We start from the raw sequence: 27,387 nt of genomic DNA, 5'->3' as shown, positions 1-27,387 counted from the left end.
TCAGGTTGATTTATACTGCAAGACTCCCAGCTGAAACAACTGTGCCCAGTCTGAGAATGGACGGACTAAACGGCGCCAGTATTTCAAGCTAATCTGAATTTGAATGTGCATTTATTTTATTTATGGTGGCTTGGCTGTTAGTGCTGTTTCCTCACAGTAAGAATGTTCCTGGTACGATCCCCGTTTGATGGTTTTTCTGAGTGCAAGTTCTCCCCATGCATGCATGGGTTCTCTCCTCCCACAATCCAAAGGCATTCTTTTAACTGGTGACTCAAAATTGCCCATAAGTGGGAGTATAAGCTAGCCTAGTTGTTTGTCTCTTTGACAGCACTGTGAGAGACTGGGGATCGGTCCAGGTTGTACCCCACTTCTCGGCCCAAACGAGGGTTTGGCAAACCAACAATATGGCAAAAAATGTTCTTTAAAGACCGTCTCCTGTCTGGGAGGTAGGCAGGACAATGAGGAACCAAAAGCAGATCTTTGATAACAAAACTCTGGCTAAAAGTACGAATCTGTAGCTCTTCTTAGCATGCCAGGGATAGGGTTTATTAGTGCCCATGGCATGGGTCACTTGCACATCTGTGAGGGCAGCATTAATACTGAGAGGATCATGGGAGTTTTGGAGCAACATAATCGATATTGTCTTTTAAAGGGGATTCCTGCTTATTTCAGGTAGATAAGCCACATTCTGCATGAGTTACAACAGCATGGCTTCACAATAAAAGAGTGACTGTTTTAGACTGGGCTGTATGCAGACCAGACCTGTCTCCCACTAAAAATGTACGGCAAATTATAAAGTGCATAATACGACAACAGAAAAACTATTGAATGTTGAGCAATTTTAGATGAACAGCAGGAAATAAATCTTCATCTTTCAGAGTCTTCAGTCCTTAGACCCTTATGCAGTGTTGCTCAGAGGAAAACATGCTTGTGTCCCAACTTTTTTGGAACATGTTATTAGCATCAAATTCAAAATGCATTTATAATTCCAAAAAATAATAAAGGATTTTCAAATCAGTGTGTTCTGTTTTCATTTACATTTTCCACAATGTCCCAACTTTTTTGGAAATTTGGTCATTAAAGCTGGTCTTAAATGATTTTGAGCTAATTCTAACTCCAGGCTGAAACTACAAAGGTCAAAAATGAAAACCAAAATGTGACTCAAACTTATTTGCACTTTCATCTAAAGTCTAAAATAGAGACAAAAATCTGAAATAGTTGCCAAAATTCAGCATTAACTTCAAAACCCTGTTTAGTGAGGCCTCTAAAACCAAAATACATAAAATAAACAATGCTTTGAGACATGAGACACAAACAAAGCTAACAAAAAGAAGAGAGAGTGGTCAAAGGAGATCTATACATTTTCTGTGTTGTTGCAGTTCCTAGGGGAGCCATGTGAGGGCAGTAGAGCGCACTAAAAACTCTGAAGCTGCATCAACAGCTCTCTGATACAGATCTTAAACATGGATTTCTTCTATTTGTGATGAATATTTTAGGAATGTGGTCTTTTTGACAACTTTTTTGTTACTTCACCTCTTTTTTTATGTTTGTGATGTGAAATAAAGCTCCAGGACACAAGAGAACAAAAAAGAAAAGGAAACAAGAGCGTGAAGACTAAACCAAACACATGAAAACACTTCTCATCCTGTCTATCACTGAGTCTGTGATCCCGTCGCCCCTGACCTTCTGGACTAGCCTTACCTTTGTGTCGGCGGTGATCTTTGACATTCCCCCCGACTAAACTCAGACCCTGAGTGGGCTCCGAGTGTCAGGTGTGTCTATGTGTCTGAGAAGTTCAAAGCTGAGCTCCTTGTTTTCAGCTCCCATTGAAAGACAAGGAGACAGTTTTTGTTTGTTGAGACATTCTGGACAAAAGGACAGCAGCATGGCTGCTCAGCCAGCATTTAAAAACGCCGGTGTATGTTTAAAGAAGAAGCCTAAACAAAGACCGCCACCATTTTTAGACACCCCACTCCCTAAAAGGAGGGCCTCTGTCTGATAAAATGCCATCCAGGGGCCCATACAGGGGACACACTGCAGATAAGACCTTCCTGTAGATACATCATACATGTCAGGCATGAAGGTAACGGCACAGGTAGAGAGAGGTTGTAGATATATGGAAAGATAAAGATAGGCAGAAGATCAAAGTTGGCGCTCATGCTTGTCTCGAGGTCACAGCGCTGCCAGCTGTCATTATCATGTGCAGTCAGAGCCAACATGCATGACCAAATATGTTATGACTCTTCATGCTATTGTTTTATCCCTCTTCTTTAACAGCGTCCTTCTCTTTCAAACTGTCTGACTTGCAGTTCCTCAACTGGCCACTGGAGGCTAGCTCTGTAAGTGACTCAGCTTCCATCAACACTCATGTTAAATTGCCAAACTTTCTTGAAGGATTGGAAAGAAGTCTGGCTACAGAAGCAGACACCCTCTCTTGCAGAGCATCACTGAGAGACGCCACATCTGTCAGAAAAGAAAAACTTTCAAAATAAAATCAGATTAAACTTTCAGTAAGCTTAGGGTGAAGGTTTTGGTAAGGGTTAGGATACCAAAAGTGTCCCTGGGTGACAAAATACAGGATTCTTCATTCTAATTATACTTCTTTATACTGTTTTTCCCTCATCTTTCAATCAGAAATGATTTAAACGGCATAATTTGCCTTCAAACTAACTTGCAGTTCTTTAACTGGCCACTGGAGGCTGGCTCTTTAAGTGAGTCGATCCCAATTAACACTGATGCTAAATTGCCTGACTTTAGAGAGGAATTGGAAGGGGTCTAGCTGCAGAATCAGACGCCCCCTCTTGCAGACCATTACTGTGAGATGCCACATCTGTCAGAGGAGAAAAACTTTCCAAATAATATCAGATTAAAGTTTAAGTAAGGTAAAGGCTAAGGCAAGGGTTAGGATACCAAAAGTTAAAAGCCTGACCTGCAAAACCTGATTAAAAAATGTTTGATAAAGCCGATTAACAGTTAAAACCTTTTTTTTGGGAGATTTCAAAAAACAGACTGTGGCTTTTATACCAGGTTTATGGTAAACTCAGACAGACGGAGCGCCGTTCTTACTCATTCTCTTTCTTCAATCAGCGCTGGTAACGTCTAAGATGCCAAACTTGTGGCTCTAAAATTTTTTTTTTTTTTTTTTGCAGTATTACTTTTATAATCCACCTGTTTTATTTCTTATATTAGACTCTATGTTCCAATTTCCTTTTCTCCTATTTACCCTACACTCCTCTTTTTGGGTCAATGTGTTGTTCCTCTTCCTTCAAGTTCTGACCTAAAAGGATTCCTGCCAGCCTCTCTCCATCCCTCTCTACCTGCCCCAGGATTAAAATGAAGGAATTCCTGGATGGAGAGACGCAGTCTTTCATCGAGAGGCCCTGCAGAGGGGGATCCATCCTTCGTTTCTTATCTTCCCATCCCACTGAGACGCTCGTCCACTATCACTTTACCCTCATGGTGTTTTAAAAGGGGAAGCCGCTGCACTCTCTCTCCTCCTCTCTATTCATCCTTTGCTCTCCTTTGTTGTCTGGAGGTTTGTGACAATGTTCGTGTGCTTTTTCTCCTCGTGTGTCTGTTTTATGAAGAGTCTCACCAATGGCGCCAAGTCAAAATTCATTGATCTTTTGAATACATGGGGGGAAGGGCCAAAATTTGGAGTGGAGAACCAGGTCTTAAGAGTTAGCTTGTAGACCTGCCTTGGTTTTAATTGTTTTCATTGGGTTTTTAACTCTTAATTCGAAGTACACTCTCCCTAACATGATTAATTTGTGAATTAAAGATGTCATCATTGCAAAAACAAAGTGACAGACCTCATATTAACTCCAGAAACCCTCCTGGAAGTGTATCAACATTAGGAAGTCCCCTCTCTGTGTCTGACTGACACACTTGGATCTCCAGTTAAATTTAATAAAGCACATCCTTCCTGACCCCTCTGCTGTCTTAGAAAGCTCAAACACAGACGAGTAAACCCTCCCGTCATCCCGAACACTGCCCTCTGACCTGCGGGGCTTTACCCAATGGGAGCGGATGTTGTTGGAGCTAATGGATCCAACATGACAGAGATATTAAAGCCAGGAGTCCGACGAGTCCTGAAACAGTGGAGCTCTGTGTTGTCCCAAAGTCTCAGGACTTTAAGTTAGAAGCCCTCTGGCTAATGATAATGAAAACCACCTAAAACCAACAGTATATATCCAGTCTTAGCTGTCAGGCATTAGCAATAGATTTACAAGCCATACCATTCTATTTATTTATGTGATACAATCATTAAATCTAAGAGGTGTGTTTGTTCCACCAATTATAACCGGATGTTTGTTTCTGTGCCCCAAGGAAACATCTTTTCATCATATTTAACGTCCCAGCATGCCTTGCCCTGCTCTCCTCAATCAGTAATCTAATAACAACATTTTAGTGCCAGCTACATGCCCTGCAGAGCTATTGGCACACTTGTTGGTGCATAAGAGTCAAATGCAAACCCTCCACGGTGGAAATATAAAGAGGAGTTCTTGATTTGAGAAGGGTTCGAGGACTGATGGGGAAATGAGAATGCAAACTAGGCTGTTCAAAGCTTTGCAGATTTCCGCTCAGCCTTGTTGAAAAGAGGCAGATAAGCAGGTTGATTGCTCTTTCCTGTAATCAATTACATTTCCTGGCTACACTCTGCAAAAAAGCTCAAGCTTACATCTGTTTAGCAAAGTTTAGCACAGCGGTTCTCAAATGGTGTGGCAAGAACTGAGGGTTGGTGCGCCATAGCCACCATACATAATTACTGCGGCTGTACGGTCTGGAACACTTTGTCGAGAGACACACATGGTTTGCAATTATAAATAGTTTTTCTTTATTGTTAGTTGCAATTTGCACGTATTGCTGTTATTCATATGTGGATGTTCTGGGAAGGAGGAGCTGGGGTGGAGGAGGGTTGTAAAAAGTGTTTGGAGAGGGAGCAGCAAAGCATAGCTAGGTTAAATATGGCAGCATGAGTGCAACTAGCCAATAGCATGCTTGAAAGCTAATCAGCTGGCTGTCAGCTGATGAGGGCTTTGGTGAGATCAGCTAATCTCGATCTCATAGCAGTGCTTGACTCTGTGGCCGGCCTGAACTAATGCTACACCTTGCTACAAAATGAGCTAAATTTTTTCATGAAACGGTAAAATGTCTGAGTATTGTGAATGAAATATGGGTTTATATGATTTTCAAATCAGTGCATCCTGTTTTTATTTACAATTTACACAGCGTCCCATCTTTTTTGGAACTGGGGTTGTACCTTTTCACAGTTATCCTTAACTGGGTTACTCACACAGAAAAAAAACAACTAAACGTGAACTCCTGAATACTCTAAATGCGGCCACATGAGCTGAAGATCGCTGGACTTCAGTGAGTCATTTTGTACATGCACTCCTGTATATTCCTTAACTTTTTAAGAATTGGGGGCTACACCTTTAAATTACATTAGCAGAGAGTTTTCTGTTCTATTAAGGCATATTTCCTCTCTTTCTCTGTTAAATATGAACAGCATTTGTTCCAACTCTTCTGCCTCTTACCCTTAGGCGGTCAGATTTAAATCCTTTTTTTTGCTACAAATTTTATGCTTTCACTCTTTGCATGGGAAAACATGCATGACATTTCTCTTGTCCAAAATACTTTCTCATTAAAAAGACTTTATTATTATTTTTCTTTTACATTCATGTTAGTACAGTAACTCTTCTCCTCTATTCTGCTCTGTATCCCTGATTGACTCTCTACCAGATGAACTTTGGGTAAACTCCACTCCTCGTTCATGGATGACCGTGCGCTCTGACAGGCGACTGAAGCTTTCCCCTCAGGCATCAACAGAACATCTCTGAACTCATGTGACAACATTTACTCTGTCAGAGCTCAGCCCTGTGTGATTCCTCTCATTATTACCTCCAGTGTTGTTTCTGCAGCCATAGGTGCCAGCGTTTCCTGCAGGTACAGCTCCTACATTACATAATGAACATCATTTATGGGACGACGAACATCCTCGTGAGTCATATAGAGGAGAGCGAAACAAGCGAGTGATTGTGAGCCAAAATAAACCAAACGTATGACGAGTCAATTAGCGGAGAATATTAGCTCATGGAGGAATGTCTCCTGTCAGATCTTTGTTCATTGTGTTTCACAGAAGAAGCTGAGCTAAGGGAAGAGGGCGCGATGATGCTTTAATAACTAAAAATTACATGTCAGCAATTTTGAAATCAAAACTGCTGATGCAACATTAATGAACTTTTATTAACTCTGAAACAGAAGAAGGATGTTGAAAACCAGGGCTGTCAAATGAAAACATTCATTAAAATAATACCTGATGTTTGATGGTTCACCCCTTTAATTGCATTTTAATTTCATCAATAAAATTCAGATATTTTTCATTTAAAACTTGAGCCGATATTGACCCAATGGTACTAAACTTCTTGTTTTACCTAACCTCCCTGTTGCACCAAACCGTCTTTTGTGACCTTCTGGATGAGTCGTCAATGTGCTCTTGCAGTAATTTTGGTAGTATGGCCACTCCTGTGAAGGTTCCTCACTGTTCCAAGTTTTCCCCATTTGTGGGCGATGGCAGAAAAGTTCATAAAGTGGCAGGAAGAGTGATGTGAAGGGGTTAAAGAGTGGCAAAAATAGGTTTAAAGAGACAAAAAAAGTAAAAATAATGTAAAAATTAAAAAAAAAAAATAAAAAGGCATGAAAAATTGGTTACTTGTGGCACAAATGTTTGAGAAATTGCCAGAGTGGTGAACAGAGGTTAAGAGTCATGTGATGCCTGCAGCTCTTTAGATGTTGTTCTGGGTTCTTTTGTGACCTCCTGGAGGAGTCGTCAGTGTGCTCTATCAGTTATTTTGGTGGTACAGCCACTTCTTGTGAAGGTCCACTTCTGTTCCAAGTTTTCCCCATTTGTGGGCAATGGCAGAAACAGCAAAAAGTGGCAGGAAAATGATATAAAGGGGTTAAAGAGTGGCAAAAATGGGTTTAAAGAGGCAAAGAGAGTTAAAGAAAAAGTATAAAACAATTGGTTACATGTTGCATAAATGTTAAAGAAATTGCCAGCTGGACAAGGGGTTAAAGAGTGATGTGACACCTAAGTTCTTTAGATGTGGTTCTGGGTTCTTTTGTGACCTCGTGGATGAGTCGTCAGTGTGCTTTTGCAGTATTTTTGGTTATACAGCTACTACTGTGAAAGTCCACTTTTGTTCCAAGTTCTCCCCATTTGTGGGCAATGGAGGATATGGACAAAAATTGGGAGGGAAAGTTCTGTAATGGGGTTAAAGAGTGGCAAAAATGGGTTTAAAGAGACAAAAAATGTTTAAAAAAAGCATAAAAAATTTGTTACATGTGGCAAAATGTTACAGAAAATGCCAAATAGCCTGGTGAGAAGGGGTTAAAGAGTCATGTGACACCTGCAGGTCTTTAGATGTTGCTCTGGGTTCTTTTGTGACATCCTGGATGAGTTGTCAGTGTGCTCTTGCAGTAATTTTGGTAGTACGGCCACTCCTGTGAAGATCCGCTTCTGTTGCAAGTTTTCCCCATTTGTGGGCAATGGCAGAAAAGTTCAGAAAAGGCAGGAAGAGTGATGTGAAGGAAAAAAAGAGTGGCAAAAATGGGTTTTAAACAGGCATAAAGGTCCAAAAAGTATAAAAATGGTTTACAGATGGCAAAATTGTTTGAGAAATTGCCAGATAGGGTGGTAAACAATTGTTAGAGTCATGTGACGCCTGCAGGTCATTAGATATTGTTCTTAGCTCTTTTGTGACCTCCTGGATTAGTTGTCAGTGTGCTCTTGCAGTATTTTTGTAGTACGGCCATTCCTGTGAAGGTCCACTTCTGTTCCAAGTTTTCCCCATTTGTGGGCAATGGAGGAAACAGGCATAAGGTGGCAGGAAAATGATGTAAAGGGGTTAAAGAGTGGCAAAAATGGGTTTAAAGAGGCAAAGAGAGTTAAAAACGTAAAAATGACTGGATAAAGAAGTGAAAACTGTTAAAAGAGTGGCACAAAGGGGCAAAAATGGGTAAAATCAGTATTAAGTCCCAACATGGGAGGGCCCATTCTGACTTTTTCAGGTGTCCAGCTAGATCAAGCTAATTTTAATGTTTCATGTAAAGAAACTGAGTGAGCCTTGATGCAGAAGTGTACCTAAATTGCTGTTTTAGGTCTGTGTCTATCTGTACTGCACTATTAATGAAGTAAAACCCTCCTAAATTAAGCCCCGCCTCCCTGCCGAACACAAACCCTGCCTCAAACTCATCTCCAGTGAACTCCTGCTGCTAACACGCCTCACCAATCCATCGGGTAAACACAAAAGTAAAACTGAAGAGACAAATAAGCACCTGAGCGCTCTAAACATCTGCCAACAATAACTTAAAGCAGCTAAGTGAGTGTCATTTAAGCTGAGCAGAGAGCCCGCATCCAGAGAGCTGCTTTTACCTCAGCTGTGTCATTTACCTACACGTAACCCGGCGTAATGTGGCTGTAGTCACTGTGTTATTTACCTGAGCAGGTTTACAGTAGTAAGTGTAGGCTGCTGTGTCAGACAGTAATTGTTGTTTGGATTCAGGCGGACAGACCGAGCTACAGCGTGGAGCTTACTGTTAGTCTGCTTGAACCAGAGGTGAACATACAAATGAGCAGGTGTAGGCTTCAGCCTTCATCAGCATCACCTTCATTGGGTGGAAAATGACCAATTTGGAGTATTTCTTTTTATTTCATATTTCTGTCTGTTACAACACCTGTGACTCACAAATGTTTCCTACAACATCATAAAATAAATGAAACCATCCCTTTTATTTACAGCCTCCACCCTCTGACCCAAAGATGCTGACGCACTTAAACAGTCTTGTTAATTTACAGGAATTTATAGGAAGCCAGCAGGTTTATAACATCTTATAAAACAACCACAAACTCCCCTCTAAAGCGCCTCCATAAATCTGACAGCGGATCAGCTGTGTTAACACGAGCACAGCTGGCAGGTGGACGACATGTATGTATCCGTATAAGAGCAGGGAGGACGTAACGTTTCAGCTACAGCACCAATCCTCTACATCCTCCAACAATCTGCCAACACTTGTTTGGATACGGATGCTTACAGGAGACAGCTGATGTTTGATTTCATCGCAGTAATGACAAGAAAATGAGTCCCTCGCCTAAAGTGTGTTTGCTTCTCATTGTTCGCCTGCAGAAATCACAATCGGCCTGTAGAGAAGATGTTCAAACTTGTAGAACACAAACCGACAAAGCGATCGTTGTTGCATCTGTCTCAATGTTTCTGTTAATGACAGAAACATCAGTGATAAAAACAGTTGAAATTAGAGCCTGGAGAGATAAAGCAAAGGTAATCGACGTGTTTCAGGATATTAAATTCTTACAACTGAAACCTCAAATGAACTAAAAACAATTCACACAATTAAACGGCACTTTGAGGCTTGTGTCTATGCCAAATAACGTCTATTTAAGTCTGAAAGTGTCATAGAAAACACAATAATCAGCCTGATTGAGGCAATGAATATCACATTAAACATTATGACAGGATAAACAGCTGATCTGACATGGTAAATTATTAAAGGCTGTCTTAAGCCTCAGGCATCACTAGGGACATTTTTGTCAATTTGGGCTAATTTTCCCTCTTTATCTGCTCACCATGTTGGCTGTTTTAGTCCAATTTTTTGCAGCAGAGTTTCTTTCTAGACAATTTTTTAAATTCAAATTTCAATTGCTCTAGTAGGTCAGGGGAACGTGAAACAGATTTACTGCCCTTTAAAGCCATTAAGGACAAAAATGTCCACTTCCAACAAACTACTTTATAAACTTAACAGATTGATTTCTGTTTCAGCTGTTTTTTGCATAAATCTCTTAAACAATTTCGGCTGTGCTCAAAACTACTAAACATTCAGTCATTTTTAGGATTTTAACCCTTTGAATGCCAGTTTGATTACTTAAAGCCAATGTTTTATATGAAAAAAGTAAAAAATGTGATATCCTTCTTAAACCAAATGTTGGATGGCTGGGGCATTATTTCTAAATCCAGCTTGGACATGTCAATGATTATTAAAAATATTGACTTTGATGCATTATTAGTTTTTGTGTAGCATCAGATTTAAAATTTATGTCAATGATTAGCCAAAATATAGACAAAGCTAGATGCTAGGAGGTCTTCAGGACTGAGTTATTTCTGATATTCATCGCCTCTGTGTCAGGTAAATCTTTTAAACTGTGATGAAACTCACTTTTTTGATAAGTGTAGGGATAGTATCAACACATGTAGAAATGTTCTGATGATAATTGCAGCGTGAAGGTCCATTTAGAGCTTTAAAGTACTAACTTTCCTCAGTTCCTATTTATTCTTTATGGCTGTCCCAACTTCCGCCCCCCTTTAAGCATTTTGGATCAAGTGCAAGCAACCTGTACTCAACAGAAAACCAATTTTACCATTTTAAAGATGTATTTTAGGTGGGAGAAAAGCAGTTAAAAGTCATAATGCTGCAAGTGTTTTTAAAATGCTTTTTATTTGTAGCTTATGGCTGGAAGCTGTTGCCACTTTTAAAACAACTTTTCCCTCATTCTACCAAATCAATCCATAAACTGTTAAGTAGACAAAGTAGAGTTTCAGTCGACTCACCCTGCTGCCTTTCTCGGGGTTGCACTTGCATCCACCGCTACAGTCCAAACCTGCACATGGTCCGTCAAATTTGGCACCCTGCAAGAACAAAAAGACATGAAGATTAGAAACAGTGCTCTGGAAAGATAGAAGAGTGGAACCAGATTCATGCATTTCCTTATTTAGCAAACATGAACATTCAGATAAAACCAACAGTCATCAGCATACAAGGTGTTTTTGGATATTCAAAGGAGCCACTTCTCAGTCAAAAATGAATAAAAAACCCCAAATATTAGGTCACAGTTGGCCCTCTGTTTGTGCTCTCTTAATGTAAACAGAAATGGCACCAAGGTTGTGCAGTGTTTCAGTTTTCAGACGATGTAATAAGCCTCCTTCGTCGCAGTTTCTCTTAAGATAAAGCACACACTGGCACACACAAAGACAACTAAGCCTGAAAGTTTAAACTCTATCATTTCCATTGTGAGATTTTTAAACGGATTTCCACAGCATGATGAGAAATAATAAGGTCAAGAATCTTCTTGTAAACTGTGCTCTTGCAAAATACCACGCTTTCTCCGTTTTTCTTACGTTTTTGCTAAATTGGCCCCCCTTTCATCCCTCCCACCCGGTGTGCCCATGCAGCATGTCTAGTTCATAAACTCCCAGTGAACTATAGATTAACCTTTGTGTGTTCAAGGTGGCATTCCTGACATATCTTCCAAACATCACGCAGTGCTTTTGGAGGTGGAAAGCAGCACACTGAGAGCTTTTATAAGCTGACACATGAGTGGCATAAGCTCACATATATGAGGCACCTATAATGACACCTATGGAGTTGTATGGTGGGTGGCGAAGGAACACATGTTGAGTAGGGGTTAAATTGAGTGATATTTAAAAAGTGTCTGATACCATGGCAAGAAAAACAGAAGTCCCAGACACCAATATTGCATATTTATTGATAAATGATAAATATATACTAGAAATGATAATGTTTTGTCCTTATATTCCATTCTTAACTATCTTAATATAAATTCAATATTCTACCCAGTGACCTCACTATGAATTTAGCAACGCGTCTCATAAGAGTCCACGGTTAATGAGGTCTCTCTGAGGTCAAACTCAAAGGTCAAGGCTGGCATTTCAATGTGATTAGTGGATGAAAGGGTGCTGGTGGGGTGGAGAGACGGGGACAGGAGGGGAGGAGGGACAAAAGGGTGTTGACTGGGGTGTGATGGAGGCTCAGAGGACAGAGGGTGGATGAGGTGAGAGTGTGCAGGCTGTATTAGTTCATATGACTGCAGTCCGCCAGTGTTCATAGCCACTATAATTGAGGTCAAGGACCCTTCAGGACCCCTGTAAGTAGTCTGGGTGTCTGTCTGCCACAATAAAAGCCTGGGAAAAACTGCTGGGTATGCCGTGAGAAGGCGTCAGGGAAATATTTTGTTTAAGAGGGTCAACAAGAAGAGGACAATAGCTGAATACACCTTCACGGAGCTGATATACAATACATCATATTTTTGTTTATTAACTGTTTGTGCCAATTCATCTCTTTTGGTGTAAGGTAGGGATTTAGTCCTAGTACATCACTCATCCCTCATCAAATCTTTATCTTTGTAGGCCTTTATTTAAGGCTTGAATAGGCTGATATTTATGGCCATTACCGATCAATATATGAAGCCCATACAGGTCTTAAGGATAGGATAGGATAAAATTCTGATATAGGCCAATAATCTACAGTTGATAAAGGCCAGTATTACAGCTAAAATGGGCCGATATTGAAAGCTAATATGAGCCAATATTACAGCTGATATGGGCCTTTATTTATATCTGATACGGGTCAGTATTACAGCTGATATGGGCCAATATTTACAGCCAAAATAGGCCAATATTCACAGTCAATAAAGGCTGAAACTTACATCCAATAAAAAGCCAATATTTACAGCCAAAACTGGGCAATATTGATTGCCTATATTGGCCAAAATTTAATATTTAAACCTGAGTCAGGCCAAATGTTAGGGCTGATGAAGGCCAATAATAAGAATCAATATAGGACTATATTTATAGCTGGTATAGGTCAATATATACAGCCAACATAGGCTTTATATATTGACCTATATATATAGCCAACATAGGCTTACATTTGTGGCTGATATCGGCCAATATTAACAGCTGATATAGGCCAATATTTACAGCTAATATAGGCCCATATTTACAGCTAATATAGGCCTATACTTACAGCTACTATAGACCTATATTTACAGCTACTATAGGCCCATATTTACAGCTAAAATAGGCCCATATTTACAGCTACTATAGACCTATATTTACAGCTACTATAGACCTACATTTACAGCTACTATAGGCCCATATTTACAGCTAAAATAGGCCCATATTTACAGCTAATATAGGCCAATATTTACAGCTACTATAGGCCTATATTTACAGCTGATATAGGCCAATATTTACAGCTTATATAGGCCTATACTTACAGCTACTATAGACCTATATTTACAGCTACTATAGACCCATATTTACAGCTAATATAGGCCTATATTTACAGCTACTATAGACCTATATTTACAGCTACTATAGGCCCATATTTACAGCTAAAATAGGCCCATATTTACAGCTAAAATAGGCCCATATTTACAGCTACTATAGACCTATATTTACAGCTACTATAGGCCAATATTTACAGCTAAAATAGGCCCATATTTACAGCTACTATAGACCTATATTTACAGCTACTATAGGCCCATATTTACAGCTACTATAGGCCAATATTTACAGCTACTATAGGCCAATATTTACAGCTACTATAGACCTATATTTACAGCTACTATAGGCCAATATTTACAGCTACTATAGACCTATATTTACAGCTACTATAGGCCAATATTTACAGCTACTATAGACCTATATTTACAGCTACTATAGGCCAATATTTACAGCTAATATAGGCCTATATTTACAGCTACTATAGACCTATATTTACAGCTACTATAGGCCCATATTTACAGCTACTATAGGCCCATATTTACAGCTACTATAGGCCCATATTTACAGCTAAAATAGGCCCATATTTACAGCTACTATAGACCTATATTTACAGCTACTATAGGCCCATATTTACAGCTAAAATAGGCCCATATTTACAGCTACTATAGACCTATATTTACAGCTACTATAGGCCCATATTTACAGCTACTATAGGCCCATATTTACAGCTACTATAGACCTATATTTACAGCTACTATAGGCCCATATTTACAGCTAAAATAGGCCCATATTTACAGCTACTATAGACCTATATTTACAGCTACTATAGGCCCATATTTACAGCTACTATAGGCCCATATTTACAGCTAAAATAGGCCCATATTTACAGCTAGTATAGGCCTATATTTACAGCTACTATAGACCTATATTTACAGCTACTATAGGCCTATATTTACAGCTACTATAGACCCATATTTACAGCTAATATAGGCCTATATTTACAGCTAAAATAGGCCAATATTTACAGCTACTATAGACCTATATTTACAGCTGATATAGGCCAATATTTCCAGCTAAAATAGGCCCATATTTACAGCTACTATAGACCCATATTTACAGCTACTATAGACCTATATTTACAGCAACTATAGGCCTATATTTACAGCTGATATAGGCCCATATTTACAGCTAATATAGGCCTATATTTACAGCTAAAATAGGCCAATATTTACAGCTAATATAGACCTATATTTACAGCTGATATAGACCAATATTTACAGCTAATATGCGCCTATATTTACAGCTAATATAGGCCCATATTTACAGCTACTATAGACCCATATTTACAGCTAAAATAGGCCAATATTTACAGCTAATATAGGCCTATATTTACAGCTAAAATAGGCCCATATTTACAGCTAATATAGACCTATATTTACAGCTGATATAGGCCAATATTTACAGCTAATATGCGCCTATATTTACAGCTACTATAGACCTATATTTACAGCTACTATAGACCTATATTTACAGCTACTATAGACCTATATTTACAGCTACTATAGACCTATATTTACAGCTACTATAGACCTATATTTACAGCTACTATAGACCTATATTTACAGCTACTATAGACCTATATTTACAGCTACTATAGACCTATATTTACAGCTACTATAGACCTATATTTACAGCTGCTATAGACCTATATTTACAGCTAATATAGGCCTATATTTACAGCTACTATAGACCTATATTTACAGCTACTATAGACCTATATTTACAGCTACTATAGACCTATATTTACAGCTACTATAGACCTATATTTACAGCTACTATAGGCCTATATTTACAGCTGATATAGGCCCATATTTACAGCTAATATAGGCCTATATTTACAGCTAGTATAGGCCTATATTTACAGCTACTATAGACCTATATTTACAGCTACTATAGGCCTATATTTACAGCTGTTTTAGGCCCATATTTACAGCTAATATAGGCCTATATTTACAGCTACTATAGACCTATATTTACAGCTACTATAGACCCATATTTACAGCTGATATAGGCCTATATTTACAGCTAATATAGGCCCATATTTACAGCTACTATAGACCCATATTTACAGCTAATATAGGCCTATATTTACAGCTACTATAGACCTATATTTACAGCTACTTTAGGCCTATATTTACAGGTGATATAGGCCCATATTTACAGCTAATATAGGCCTATATTTACAGCTACTATAAACCTATATTTACAGCTGATATAGGCCCATATTTACAGCTAATATAGACCTATATTTACAGCTACTATAAACCTATATTTACAGCTGATATAGGCCCATATTTACAGCTGAAATAGGCCCATATTTACAGCTGAAATAGGCCCATATTTACAGCTAAAATAGGCCCATATTTACAGCTAATATAGGCCCATATTTACAGCTAAAATAGGCCCATATTTACAGCTAAAATAGGCCCATATTTACAGCTAGTATAGGCCAATATTTACAGCTAAAATAGGCCCATATTTACAGCTAATATAGGCCAATATTTACAGCTAAAATAGGCCCATATTTACAGCTAAAATAGGCCAATATTTACAGCTAAAATAGGCCCATATTTACAGCTAAAATAGGCCAATATTTACAGCTAAAATAGGCCCATATTTACAGCTACTATAGGCCAATATTTACAGCTAAAATAGGCCCATATTTACAGCTAATATAGGCCAATATTTACAGCTAAAATAGGCCCATATTTACAGCTAAAATAGGCCCATATTTACAGCTGAAATAGGCCAATATTTACAGCTAATATAGGCCCATATTTACAGCTGAAATAGGCCAATATTTACAACTAATATAGGCCCATATTTACAGCTGATATAGGCAAATATATAAAGTACAGCGGGTATAGGCCAATACTGACAGCAGACTCAGGCTGATTCTGACAGTTTATAAATCAGTTCTAGATATTTGCAGACACTTTGATACCTGCCTTTATATTTATTTTCTAACAAAATTGTGCACATTAGGCAGATAAAGAGCAAATTCAATGTAAATTTGTTTTTCTGTCCTGTCTTTAGCTAAAGATAAATCACTTTTAAGTTTCATCCCGTGTCCCCTGCCTTTTGCCCTCATATCTTTTTTCTCTTTTGATAGAAATGAGAAAAAAAACGTTCAACAAGATTAGAAATGGCATAAAAACTTGTAAAACACGACAAGTTAAACAGCAAAGCAGGAAAGACAAAAGATTCCTGCTGCCAACTACCACTACTGGTGCCACTGACATAACAAAATTAGTCACGACCCGAAAAGCTCCAAACAAAAAAAAAAAAAAAAAAAAAAACTGGTGGTGAGGAAGGAAAAGAGAAAAGAGGGGAAAGTGAACTTGGCACCGAGCAGGGAGAGAGGAGAGAGAGAGAGAAGGGGAAAGGTCAGTGGTGCTGGTCCTGCTTTCTTCTCTCTGATCTCCTCTTCTGCTCTAATCACACTGACAGAAGGAGGGCAAGAGAGGGAGAGAGTGAGCAGGGAAGCAGCGAAATTTGGGCTAATGGACGGAGCAAGGTAGGGGGAAACAGAGGGATTGAAAAGAAGGGGCTAAAAAGAGAGACAGGCTACAATCAGAGTCTGGCAAGGAAACTAGACAAGAAGCTAAAAATAGAAGCAAATTGAGAGATTTGGAGCGTCAGAAGTACTCCAAATGAAGTCCTTAAAAGAACAACTAAGGAAAAGGAGCAGCTTTATGCAGCTTGAGGGGAGTGACTGCAAACAGCACTCGTGGATGATGTATGTCTTACAGTCCTTTCTCCGTATTACATTACCCTCATTATTTTGCTCTGTTATCCTCCCTTTGTTAGCCATGAATACTCATTCAGGTTTAATCCAATCAGAGCAGGTTACCTTGGGTTCTGAGATCCATTGTTATGGGACATAATCCAGCCTCTACCTGAGCTGGGCGGAGATAAACTTTAAGGCACTGATCCTCGCTCCAATTCAATACCGTCCACACCCAGAGCTAAAAGTGAAGGATGATCTGAGCAAACAGATGCTAAGCCAGCACCTGAGGGAGAGCATTCAATCTCGCAACAAGGCCTGTGGTATTTCACACAATAAAGAATCAGGGAGAGGTAAATAAACGCACATGGAGCGGGGCACGTGAGGAAGATGAAGGTGTTTCATCGCCAGAGCACACAATTGTACCACTAGACTTTTGAGCGCAATATTTTCCATGTCCTTGAACCCAAGATTAGCACTGAGATTAACGCAAAGCAGGTAACCGGGAAATCAAAAATCAGCTTCAAATCAGGATTACTGGGATTTGCGTATGACCTGCTTCTTGCAGTCAGTGGCACATTATTACAAACATGTAATACACTTGTAAATACACAATCAAATATGTAGAGGGGCAGATTCAAATCATACATGTGAGATTTGATGTAAATCATTAGTTTCATATAAGAGTTACAGTGACTTCCTGTGAAACAGCATGATAACGAACAGCTCACCAATAAAGAAATGGCTCAATTGTGTCACTTCCTGTTGCCAGTCGGAGTGCTATATCACAATGATTAAATTAACCTTTGAATATGTAGAGGGGCAGACCGTGATCACACATGTGAAATTTGAAGGCAATCAGATGTTTGGTATGAGAGTTGCACAGGCTTCCTGTCAAATTGGCGAGATATTGAAATGCTCGCCATCACCAGTGAGACATCCTTCAATGAAACATATCTGTGTTGTTGCCAATTACTGAGGCCTTTCTTTCAAAATCAGAGCTAAATAGTTTAAGCACAACAAGAGGAATGAAGATATGACCCATTTGTGTCACTTCCTGTTGCCAGAAGGGGGCGCTATGATGAGATGGTTGCATGCGAATGTGTTCAGTGTGATACTGTTGTCTTGCAAGACAGAGCAGATCACAGAATATTGTAAACTAATGTTACAATAGGTTGAAATTATTTGGCACCATCAAAAATGCCTTATTTTGAAATTGAGTTGAAGATGGTTGACTTCCTGTTGGGATTTGGGCATGGGTCCAAGAGGCTTTTTTGTAGGTCTAATGATGACCTATATGCATACCAGAAATCATAAGCCTAGGCTGAATGCTGTGCCAGGGCTGTGTATTTCAAGGGAAAAGTAAAAAAAGAGAGAGGGGGAAATGTTCAATTGCCAGAAGGGGGCGCTGTGACAAAGTAATGATATTGAGGCATGAACGTATTCAGAATGAATGTGTGATCATGCCTGGGAAGTTTGGTGATGATTGACATTTGCATTAAAAAGTTATAAGGCATTACTGATGTATTTCACTGCAAAAAAAAGTATAAAAAAGTACTTGAAGTTCGAGCTCCAGTCACGGCCCCACCCTTTCATTAAAACTCACAATTTGTACAGCATTTGATCCCCAGGTTGTCTAGTATCAGCAAATAAATTCTGGTGTCAATCGGATGAAATCCCTCAGAGCAGTTCATTAAAATATGAAACCTGTGACTTGTGAGACTTTTCAAGCGCGTAGCTTTAACCCAGTCCCATACCTCGTGTCTGGAGCCCTGCTTGATGGATTTGCATAATTCCACCAAAATACAAAAATATTCCACTGGGGGACAACTTTCAGTAAAGTTGAGTGAGTTATTGAGCATGTTAAAGCCCCAAATTCTTCTGACAGGAAAGTTGTGCATACAGATACACAGCAGAGTTTTGGTTGCACATGTATGGATCCTCCAGCACAACATTTTTCATCTGGAGAAATTTCCATCTGCTACAGGACTAAACATGTACTTTCTCAGTCAAACCACTCAATACTAAAGGACCATGCTGATCATTTGCATAAACTCGCTGACTTAACGTGATCCAACAGGCACGTTTCCAATTGTCTGCATAAATTCCCCACTGTTCATTCTTTCTCCCATTCTGTCATCCCAGCATTACTCAGATATGTGCCTTTAAGCTTTAGCTAATGTTCCTCTATCAATCTCTGCTGTTTACTCATACTTTACTGTCCAAACACTTTTCTGTACATGGGAATTTTAAAAGCCGACTGTAATACCCGGCTGCTTAAATCTCAGGCTATTCATACACCTGAGAGTGGCAGCTAGTGGGTGATGGCTGAGGTCTGGACTTGTCTGTTCATTCCTATAGGGTCTGCTGATGTTATCCGGATGAGGGGTGAGTCTAGGGTTACCCAGGGAGACAACAGTGTATGATGTGACGGGATCTACAGTTCATTTTTCCACAAACATTAGACACATGCTCAGTATGCTAAAGGATGCTTTACTTTTAACATGACGGTGGTACTCTGAGATGATAAGGGAAGTTGGATCCTCAGGTGGGAAAATCTACCAGAGTACCTTTATGAGTGGAAACCATGCTACTTCTTCCATAACTCTCCTGAAGGATCGCAGTCACAGGGTTTGCCAATCTGTTATCTGTATGACCTTGATGAATTGACCAAGCAGAAACTCTACACCTCGCATGGAAAAGGGAAACCAGGGCTTTCCCCTGGATCCATGCCAAGGAGGTAGGATTCTTGGCAAGGGTTCATTGGCTAAGCCTTGACCCACTGGGCTCTTTTGGGACAACCAAAAACTGTTCCACAGAGGAACCATCCCGCAGGAATCACATACAGGAACAGGCACAAAGGAGTACCTCAATGAATGCCAAGTGGCATGCATAGAAGTCAATTTGTTTGACCCCTTACATCTTAGACAGTTAAGGGTCTTTGATCATTTTTCTTGGTGAGTAAGGAACTAGGAAGGTGCACAGTTGGCTGACTAAGCCAACTGACTAACTGATAAGGTGTTGTCCTTACTGGTTGGTGCCAGAATAACTTTATTTAGTCCATGAATGTTACTCTCATCTGTACTGTAACCACTAACCAGGACCATGACTCCAGTTAAAAGCTTCTGCCATACTACCATACTGCTCTACCACCAGGACCCAGTCCAGTATAGGGGCTGGATAGCATCTTGTAGAGGGAAAGAGTTTTGGTGGTATTTAAATCTATACAATGGAGGTAGAAATGTATCTTGGTTGAGCAACTTTCAACTGGCTTTAAAGCAAAGCCACATTCATTAAAGGCAAGAAGCTGTGTCAGCCATAAAGGTTATGTTAACAGCTGATGTAGGCAAAAATTTACAGCTGATAAGGACCAATACAGGCTGATATAGGCTGATATAGGCTGATATGTACAGCTGATATAGGCTGATATCTACAGCTGATATAGGCTGATACGTACAGCTGATATAGGCTGATATTTACAGCTGATATAGGCTGATACGTACAGCTGATATAGGCTGATATCTACAGCTGATATAGGCTGATACGTACAGCTGATATAGGCTGATATTTACAGCTGATATAGGCTGATACGTACAGCTGATATAGGCTGATATTTACAGCTGATATAGGCTGATATGTACAGCTGATATAGGCTGATATTTACAGCTGATATAGGCTGATATTTACAGCTGATATAGGCTGATATGTACAGCTGATATAGGCTGATATTTACAGCTGATATAGGCTGATATGTACAGCTGATATAGGCTGATAATTACAGCTGATATAGGCTGATATTTACAGCTGATATAGGCTGATATTTACAGCTGATATAGGCTGATATCTACAGCTGATATAGGCTGATATCTACAGCTGATAAAGGCTGATATGTACAGCTGATATAGGCTGATATGTACAGCTGATATAGGCTGATATGTACAGCTGATACAGGCTGATATTTACAGCTGATACAGGCTGATATTTATGGGATGCCGATGGCAACAATGAAAATGTGAAAACCCATGTTTGTTCTGTTAAGAGTAGCTAAGCCAACTCTTCTTAAAAGCAGAAGCATCACAGTTGTAGTCCAGCCATGTACACGTCAAACAAAAGCCTTGAATCCTTAAGTTGACCCTTCATGCTTCCCATACTTAGTGCTGCATGGATATGTCTGTTTAATCCACATCTTGTCAATCAACAGTCTTAAACCAATCAGGAGATGCCATTACACAATGATACCCAGTGAGCGTAATAATAACTGTTAGGAGACGCTGCTGTCACTTTTTAACAACAAACTCTGACAGTGATTGCTGAAAAAAAACCCTGGAGGACTTTCTTTACGTTTACCCTGAGATGAACCTGACATTTAGGAAGGACTTTAAAGAGTAAAAAGCAGATGGATGGATTTTCTTTGGCTATTCTGGGATTAAAGAAGAGAAAGAACAGGAAAGGAGGTGGTGATAAGAGGAGGAAGAAAGAGTCTCTCCTCTTTTCTGTTGTCACTATCATGAAATCTTTGTTTTGTCTTTCTCTGTTTCATCCTCTAAAAGTCCATCTCCCTCCTCCTTCACCATCAAATCTCTTCATCTCACTCTTGTTTCCTTTCCCTTCATCCTATCTTTCCACTCCCTCTCCCTCCTCTTCCTCTGCTACATCTGTGACCCTGACATCCACCACAGGAGACGACCCAGCTGTGTTTGGGCCTCCAGCGCTCCTCGTTTACTTCTGTTTATCCCGCGCTGCGTCCGGAGCTGTATGGATGTACATAAGCGCACGTGCAAGCTTTGTGTACTCGTACACAAAGCTCACGTGAATTTCTGCCAGTGCTTTTGGGCCACCCAGCTAGAGTCAGGTCATCTACCAGGACTTGGCCAGACAGCGGAAATTTGCACCCCTGAAAGTGACCCAAACAGGACGTGGGACACAGCCGGATAACATGGCCGCCAGCTGCAAATGTAAATAGAGTAAACCTCTGATGTTGTCTGCACATCAGAAAGTATAAAACATGCTGAAGAAGACACTATGCATGGTTTGAGTTCAATTTAGGACTCTGCATAAGACAGAATAAACATTACCCTCTCTGCATTTCTCAACCTTAAACCCGTTAAGACTGCGTTCATGTTGTGAAACGTCTCAGAGTCATCTACTGTAAAAGCCAAACACGCTACACGATGAGGCTTTCCTGGCAGACTCTCTGAGTAAACTGAGATTAAGAAGCGCTAAACTCCCTAAGTGCTGCTCCTCTGCCGTCACCGAGGACAGACAAACTTCCAAGTCATACACAGAGAGAAATTAACACGGACAAGTTGATATATTGGTCTTTAATCCGAGCAAATTGGCTGTAAAATAAAACTGGCAATGAAGAATGTAGATGCAAAGGATAAAAAAGGCCTTTAATGTGATTTACAGAGCCATAAAAATATGACGCCTGAAGGGGAGCGTTTCTGAAATTTAAGATACAGGAGTTTTTGGACCGGGTCCCAACAGAAACTGATGTTCTCTGACCTTTCACGCCTTGTTTTTCTCTCTATAGGTGTCTCAAAACTCTCGTCGTCTCCTGTCAAAGTCGACACTTGTTATTCACTTGTCATATGCAAATCCATCATAGCCAATGAGCTCTGTTCATCAGCCAGAAAAAGTCTCTCCAAGCGTCTCTGATAAGAGTGCGACGCAACGCTGAAGATATCTGGCTCTCTGACAAGACAATATTAAAAGATACTACAGCTTCAGAGTTAGTCTTACATAATAAATGACATGTTATCTTGCAGATTTAGACTGTTAAATACAATATTCAGACTTAAAAACCATTTATGATGTATGATATATTGTATTCAGGCAACCTTGAGCTACTTTTGAGTCCTTAGAGTACAAACAAATTCAGGCATCAAGTTTGGCCTGCTTTGGTTCAGCTCAACAATCCCAATCCCACCCCAATCTTGGTCATGATTCCACAGCCAATGTCTATCCCGTCTTGCTCAGTATTAAGCATTATTTTCTTATCTCTAAGATGGCTCTTCATTTGGTGCCACTTTGGCTTTTGAATTGTGTGTTAAATAACAACAAAAACGGAGGAAAGGAAACTGGCACTCAAACCAGAGCTAACTACAGTAGCTCAAACTAAAGAGCCGAGTCTTAGAAGTGGTTTGATTATAGACAACGCATCATTACGCAAAGTATCTAATCGTCTCCATTGATTATGAAGGAGAAAAGCGGGTAAAGAGGCACAGCTAGTGTCTTTGCTCAGTACAAGACTCCTCAATGACTTAGTCATTAGAGGTATTTTTCGCTTCCAAGCCAGGTAAAGTGGTTAACCTTGGGAAAAATCACCTTTATGTAAAGTGTAGGGATCATCCCCAAATTTTGTAGAAATGTTCTGATAACTGCAGGTCCATCTAGGGCTTTCTTCATTTCCATTGACTCCTTACTGGTCACTTCCTGCCTGCCATCTTTGCATGTCATTGGATCATGTGACCGCAAACAATCTACACAGCATATTGCTTTGGTAATGACTGTGATTATGTTCCCTTGTTGCATATTTTTGATTTAAACTAGCCAAATATGGTTGGTTCCTAATCAGTCTGGATAGCAGGAGAAAAGGGACAAAGAGAAGTGGCAAAAATGGGCTTAAAGTGGCTAACACTGGGAAAAAAATGGCAAAAAAGGGCAGAAAGTGGCAAAAATGGGTGAAAAGTGGCAAAAAAATGAGTTACCAATGTTAAAAATGGTCCAAAAGTGGCGAAAATGTGGAGAAAAATGAGTGAAAAGTGACTAAAATGGGCAAAAATCAGAAAAAAGGTGGGAAAAATTGGCAAGAAGCAGCAAAAAGTGGCAAAACGGGAAATTAGTGACATTGAATTGCAAAAAATTGCAAAGAGCAGGATAAAAGAGTCAATAAGGGGAGAAAAGTGACAAAAGAAGTGGCAAAAATGGGCTTGAAGTGGCTAACACTGGGAAAAAAATGGCAAAAAAAGGGCAGAAAGTGGCAAAAATGGGTGGGAAGTGACCAAATAATGAGTTAAGAAATAAAAAATGAGTGAAAAGTGACTAAAATGGGCAAAAATCAGAAAGAAAGGTGAGAAAAATGGGCAAGAAGCAGCAAAGAGTGGCAAAACGGGAAATTACTGGCATTTAATTGCAAAAGGCAAGCTTAAATGAGCGACATGTTGCGAAAAAATCTTAAAAAAGGGGGCAAAAAATTGCAACAAGCTGGATAAAATGGTCAAAAATGTGCCAAAAGCAGTTAAAATGGAATTAGAGTAGCAAAAAAATGCAAATAAGGCCACTGGAAATATGCAGACAAAAAATACAATTGCATTTGACAATTAAAGCCCACTGTGTAAGTGTGGGGAAATAAATTATTAATGTGACTTGCAATGGATAATTTCTGAGGTAAACTTTTCCTTTTTAAGGTTTTCTGGGGGAATAATATTTTAAAAGAAGCCACAGATCATCACAAAAGAGCCACATGTGGCACTAGAGCCTCACGTTGAGTATCACTGATCTACAGCATAGCTAGTATCAATGCTGCCAAAGAAATGCTGCACAATAGAACTAAAATATATCAAACTGACACTTAAAGGTGTGAAAACGACAGAAAAAAAGTTGGAGATCCTTATGAAAAAAAAATGTCACATATTGTGCAGTATGATATAGGTCCTGAAACGCCCACTTTCTCCACCAGTGGTGATAAATAAAACTAATTCCTACTTGCTTGAACACATGCATAAATCCTGTATGTGATGCCACACAAACAGACACGCCGAAGTCTCTGTCCTCTGGCCAAGTATTCAGCAGTCATGATGGAACAGAAACGCTGCTATTAGACAGGATTAGGACTCTACTTGCCTAGCCTTGTTGGCTCTCTGCCTCTTTCTTTCCTACTCCTTTTTTTCCCTTCATGAACATAATTAGAGTCTTAAGGGGGGAAATTTAGCAATTTTATCATGTTTTTTTAAGAACAAAATGAACCAAGGCGAGAACGGGCACGCTCACAGAACAGGAGCTGGGTAACATGTTTTTGCTAACACCCCTCATGCAGGTTAATGCAGTGTATCCTCAGGTACTGTTCCTGGTATTTCTGCCCTGCCCTGGTGCTTAAGTGTCTGAGAGGAGATGTTATCAGCTGAAGGAGGATTGATCTGCATTGACAGAATGATCTGTATACTTACGTGATAACTGCGCCCCACCTTCCCTCTTAAAATGATCAAACACCTTTATCGGTCATGGATGCTTTAACCGCATAAATTCAGGAATGTACTGTTTTTTCCAACACAAGATATTTGAAATCGATCCCAAAAATATAGGTCAGCTATTCTGGGTATCATTTTTTATCTGCTGTTACATGCAATCCACCTCACATGCAAGGTGAGACATCCTGACACTAAGATCAAGGCCCTTGACCTGACTGCTTAGTCCGACTCATATGCATTCACGTCTAGAGGTAGGGGTGTCTCCATTCTTGCTGGAATGAAGGGGTACAGGGGTAACGTGGCCCTTCAAATGAAGATTTTCTGCAGAACCCAGTAAAATGCATTGCAAATTATCTGCAGCATGGCTGCACCACTGATGAAAGAAGCATACCTGAATAGCACTCTGACGTGGCTTGTATACAGTTGATTATAGTGCTCTATATCAGGGGTTCCCAAACTTTTCAGTAAGCCACCCCTAAAATTAGTGCGCCAGAGACTAGAAATCCCTCTCTGGAGGTAGATAAAGTGTATAATGTTGGGCTCAGTTATGCGCATTTGCTAACAGGCCCTTCAGCCTACAACAGGATTAGGTTTAGGCATTATCTAATGTTTTTGCAATGCATTATGGTCCTTTATTTCTAAACAAGCCTCTAAAAATTGCCCATTGTTACATTGCTCATGGTAGAAATGTCTGGTAATATCATCATATTTGCTACACTAACACTGTTGATCCTAATGGTTTGCTTAGAGACAAACCAACGCCCCTGTTTCATGGTGAATTTTCACATTTAAAGGGTAAAAGATGTTTAAAAGTGTCAATTCTTTCTGGCTTTGCATTTCTGCACAGTTCCATAATGCTCTGCATGTAGCTTGCACTGCAAAAATGGAAAGCGATGACACTTTTTAACGGCTTTTCTTCCTTGAATTGAAAAATTCATTAAGTGAAAAAAGGGGTTAAGTTAGTAAAATACATGTTACTGAGTTATGTTTCATTGAGAAAACCACTGAATTAAAAAAGAAATTAAGCGATGGAAGTTGGTGGCACTTGATGATTGGTCACTGTGCAGCTTGGACTCCTTTTTGGGGCAAGAGGGGCACTCAAAAACACTGAGTATGGGTGAAGGGTCAGGGTTCAAATTTTAAAACGGGACAGAGCTCAAACCTGCAAAACCATCTCCTTTTTAAAGTTTACTGACTGCCTTCAATTCTTGCAGGACAGTCGAGGGACGGCAGACAGAAACATATTCTTTAACACTGTGCTAATTTCATTATTTGGAATCAAAGAATACTGAATTGACTGCATTGAGCATGCCCACTCTTGAGCTGATATCACTGTTTGTTGAGACACACTTATGTTTTCATTTCACTGGTGCGAGTGCGCCGTTCTGTGCTCAGGCATCGAACACTTCCTTGGCCATGTCATAGAAGGAAGAGGTGGGCTTTGGCACGGTACGATTGCTCTTGCAGGTGCACAAGCATGGTTGTGCAGAATGGATGTGGCATATACAATATGACCATTCCTCTCAACAATCATTTTAGGCAATGGCGTAGCGTAAGATAGCCAAATCTGTCCGAAAAATCTTGGTGTGATAACGTATCCATGCTCAGGCCTCATTTGAACAATGTAAGTCAAAGGGATGGGGGCTTCCTCAGCACATTTGTATTGCCCTATAACCTTGCAAAGCAGAGGGACTGTCCACATTTCATGTCTGTCACCGGGCAGATTCATGTTGTAGAGCTCCAATCTGAAATGACAGTGCCAGGTCTGAAAACAGATCTGACCAATCAGCTTCATTTTAGGAGAATTAGGCGGTAGCTACAGGCAGGGGATAGATGACCAGATTTCTTCATTGAAACGAGAGCAAAGCCCCACAGTGAAAGTTTGCCAACCGGCATGAGCTTTATCCACCTACAAACTCCACTGTTCATAAACTACAGCAGCGCCACCCTGTAGCGCTTGAGTAACTTCTAGAATTGTGCAAGCCTACTATCTCATCTTGTCTTGTCACTCTGATTGGCCCACAGTGAATATGACAGAACATTCATCTGGTCACCTTCTGAGAAGATTTCTAAATATTCTTGTTCTTCCCAAACACTTTGTATTGGAGGTTTCCAACATGAATGCTAAGTATATCTTTGCAATGGATATGTGAAACAGACCATCTGCTGTGTCATGTAAACTGTTTAGGTGTTTATTTCCAATAAAACTAGATGGCATTGATTTACTTTTGGACTTTTTAAGCCTCTATTTATAGAGAAGCACAGATGAAAGAGTGTGGAGTGAAATACGGGAAAGTACCCACAGGCC

General features: G+C 39.8%; 1 protein-coding gene across 3 annotated transcripts in view; it reads right to left on the bottom strand.

Annotated features, from left to right (window-relative positions):
- col4a6 (collagen, type IV, alpha 6) overlaps positions 1-27,387 on the bottom strand; it is a 184,942-nt gene that overhangs the window by 59,862 nt on the left and 97,693 nt on the right. For all 3 annotated transcript variants that reach the window (XM_041779395.1, XM_041779397.1, XM_041779398.1), the window contains exon 4: positions 10,626-10,703. In XM_041779395.1, coding sequence (XP_041635329.1) covers positions 10,626-10,703 — 78 coding nt within the window. The remainder of the gene's footprint in view (positions 1-10,625; positions 10,704-27,387) is intronic.

Source organism: Cheilinus undulatus, linkage group 22, assembly GCF_018320785.1.
Source record: "Cheilinus undulatus linkage group 22, ASM1832078v1, whole genome shotgun sequence".
In the NCBI taxonomy this organism is placed as follows: Eukaryota; Metazoa; Chordata; class Actinopteri; order Labriformes; family Labridae; genus Cheilinus; species Cheilinus undulatus.
This window is presented reverse-complemented; position numbering and strand designations above follow the sequence as displayed.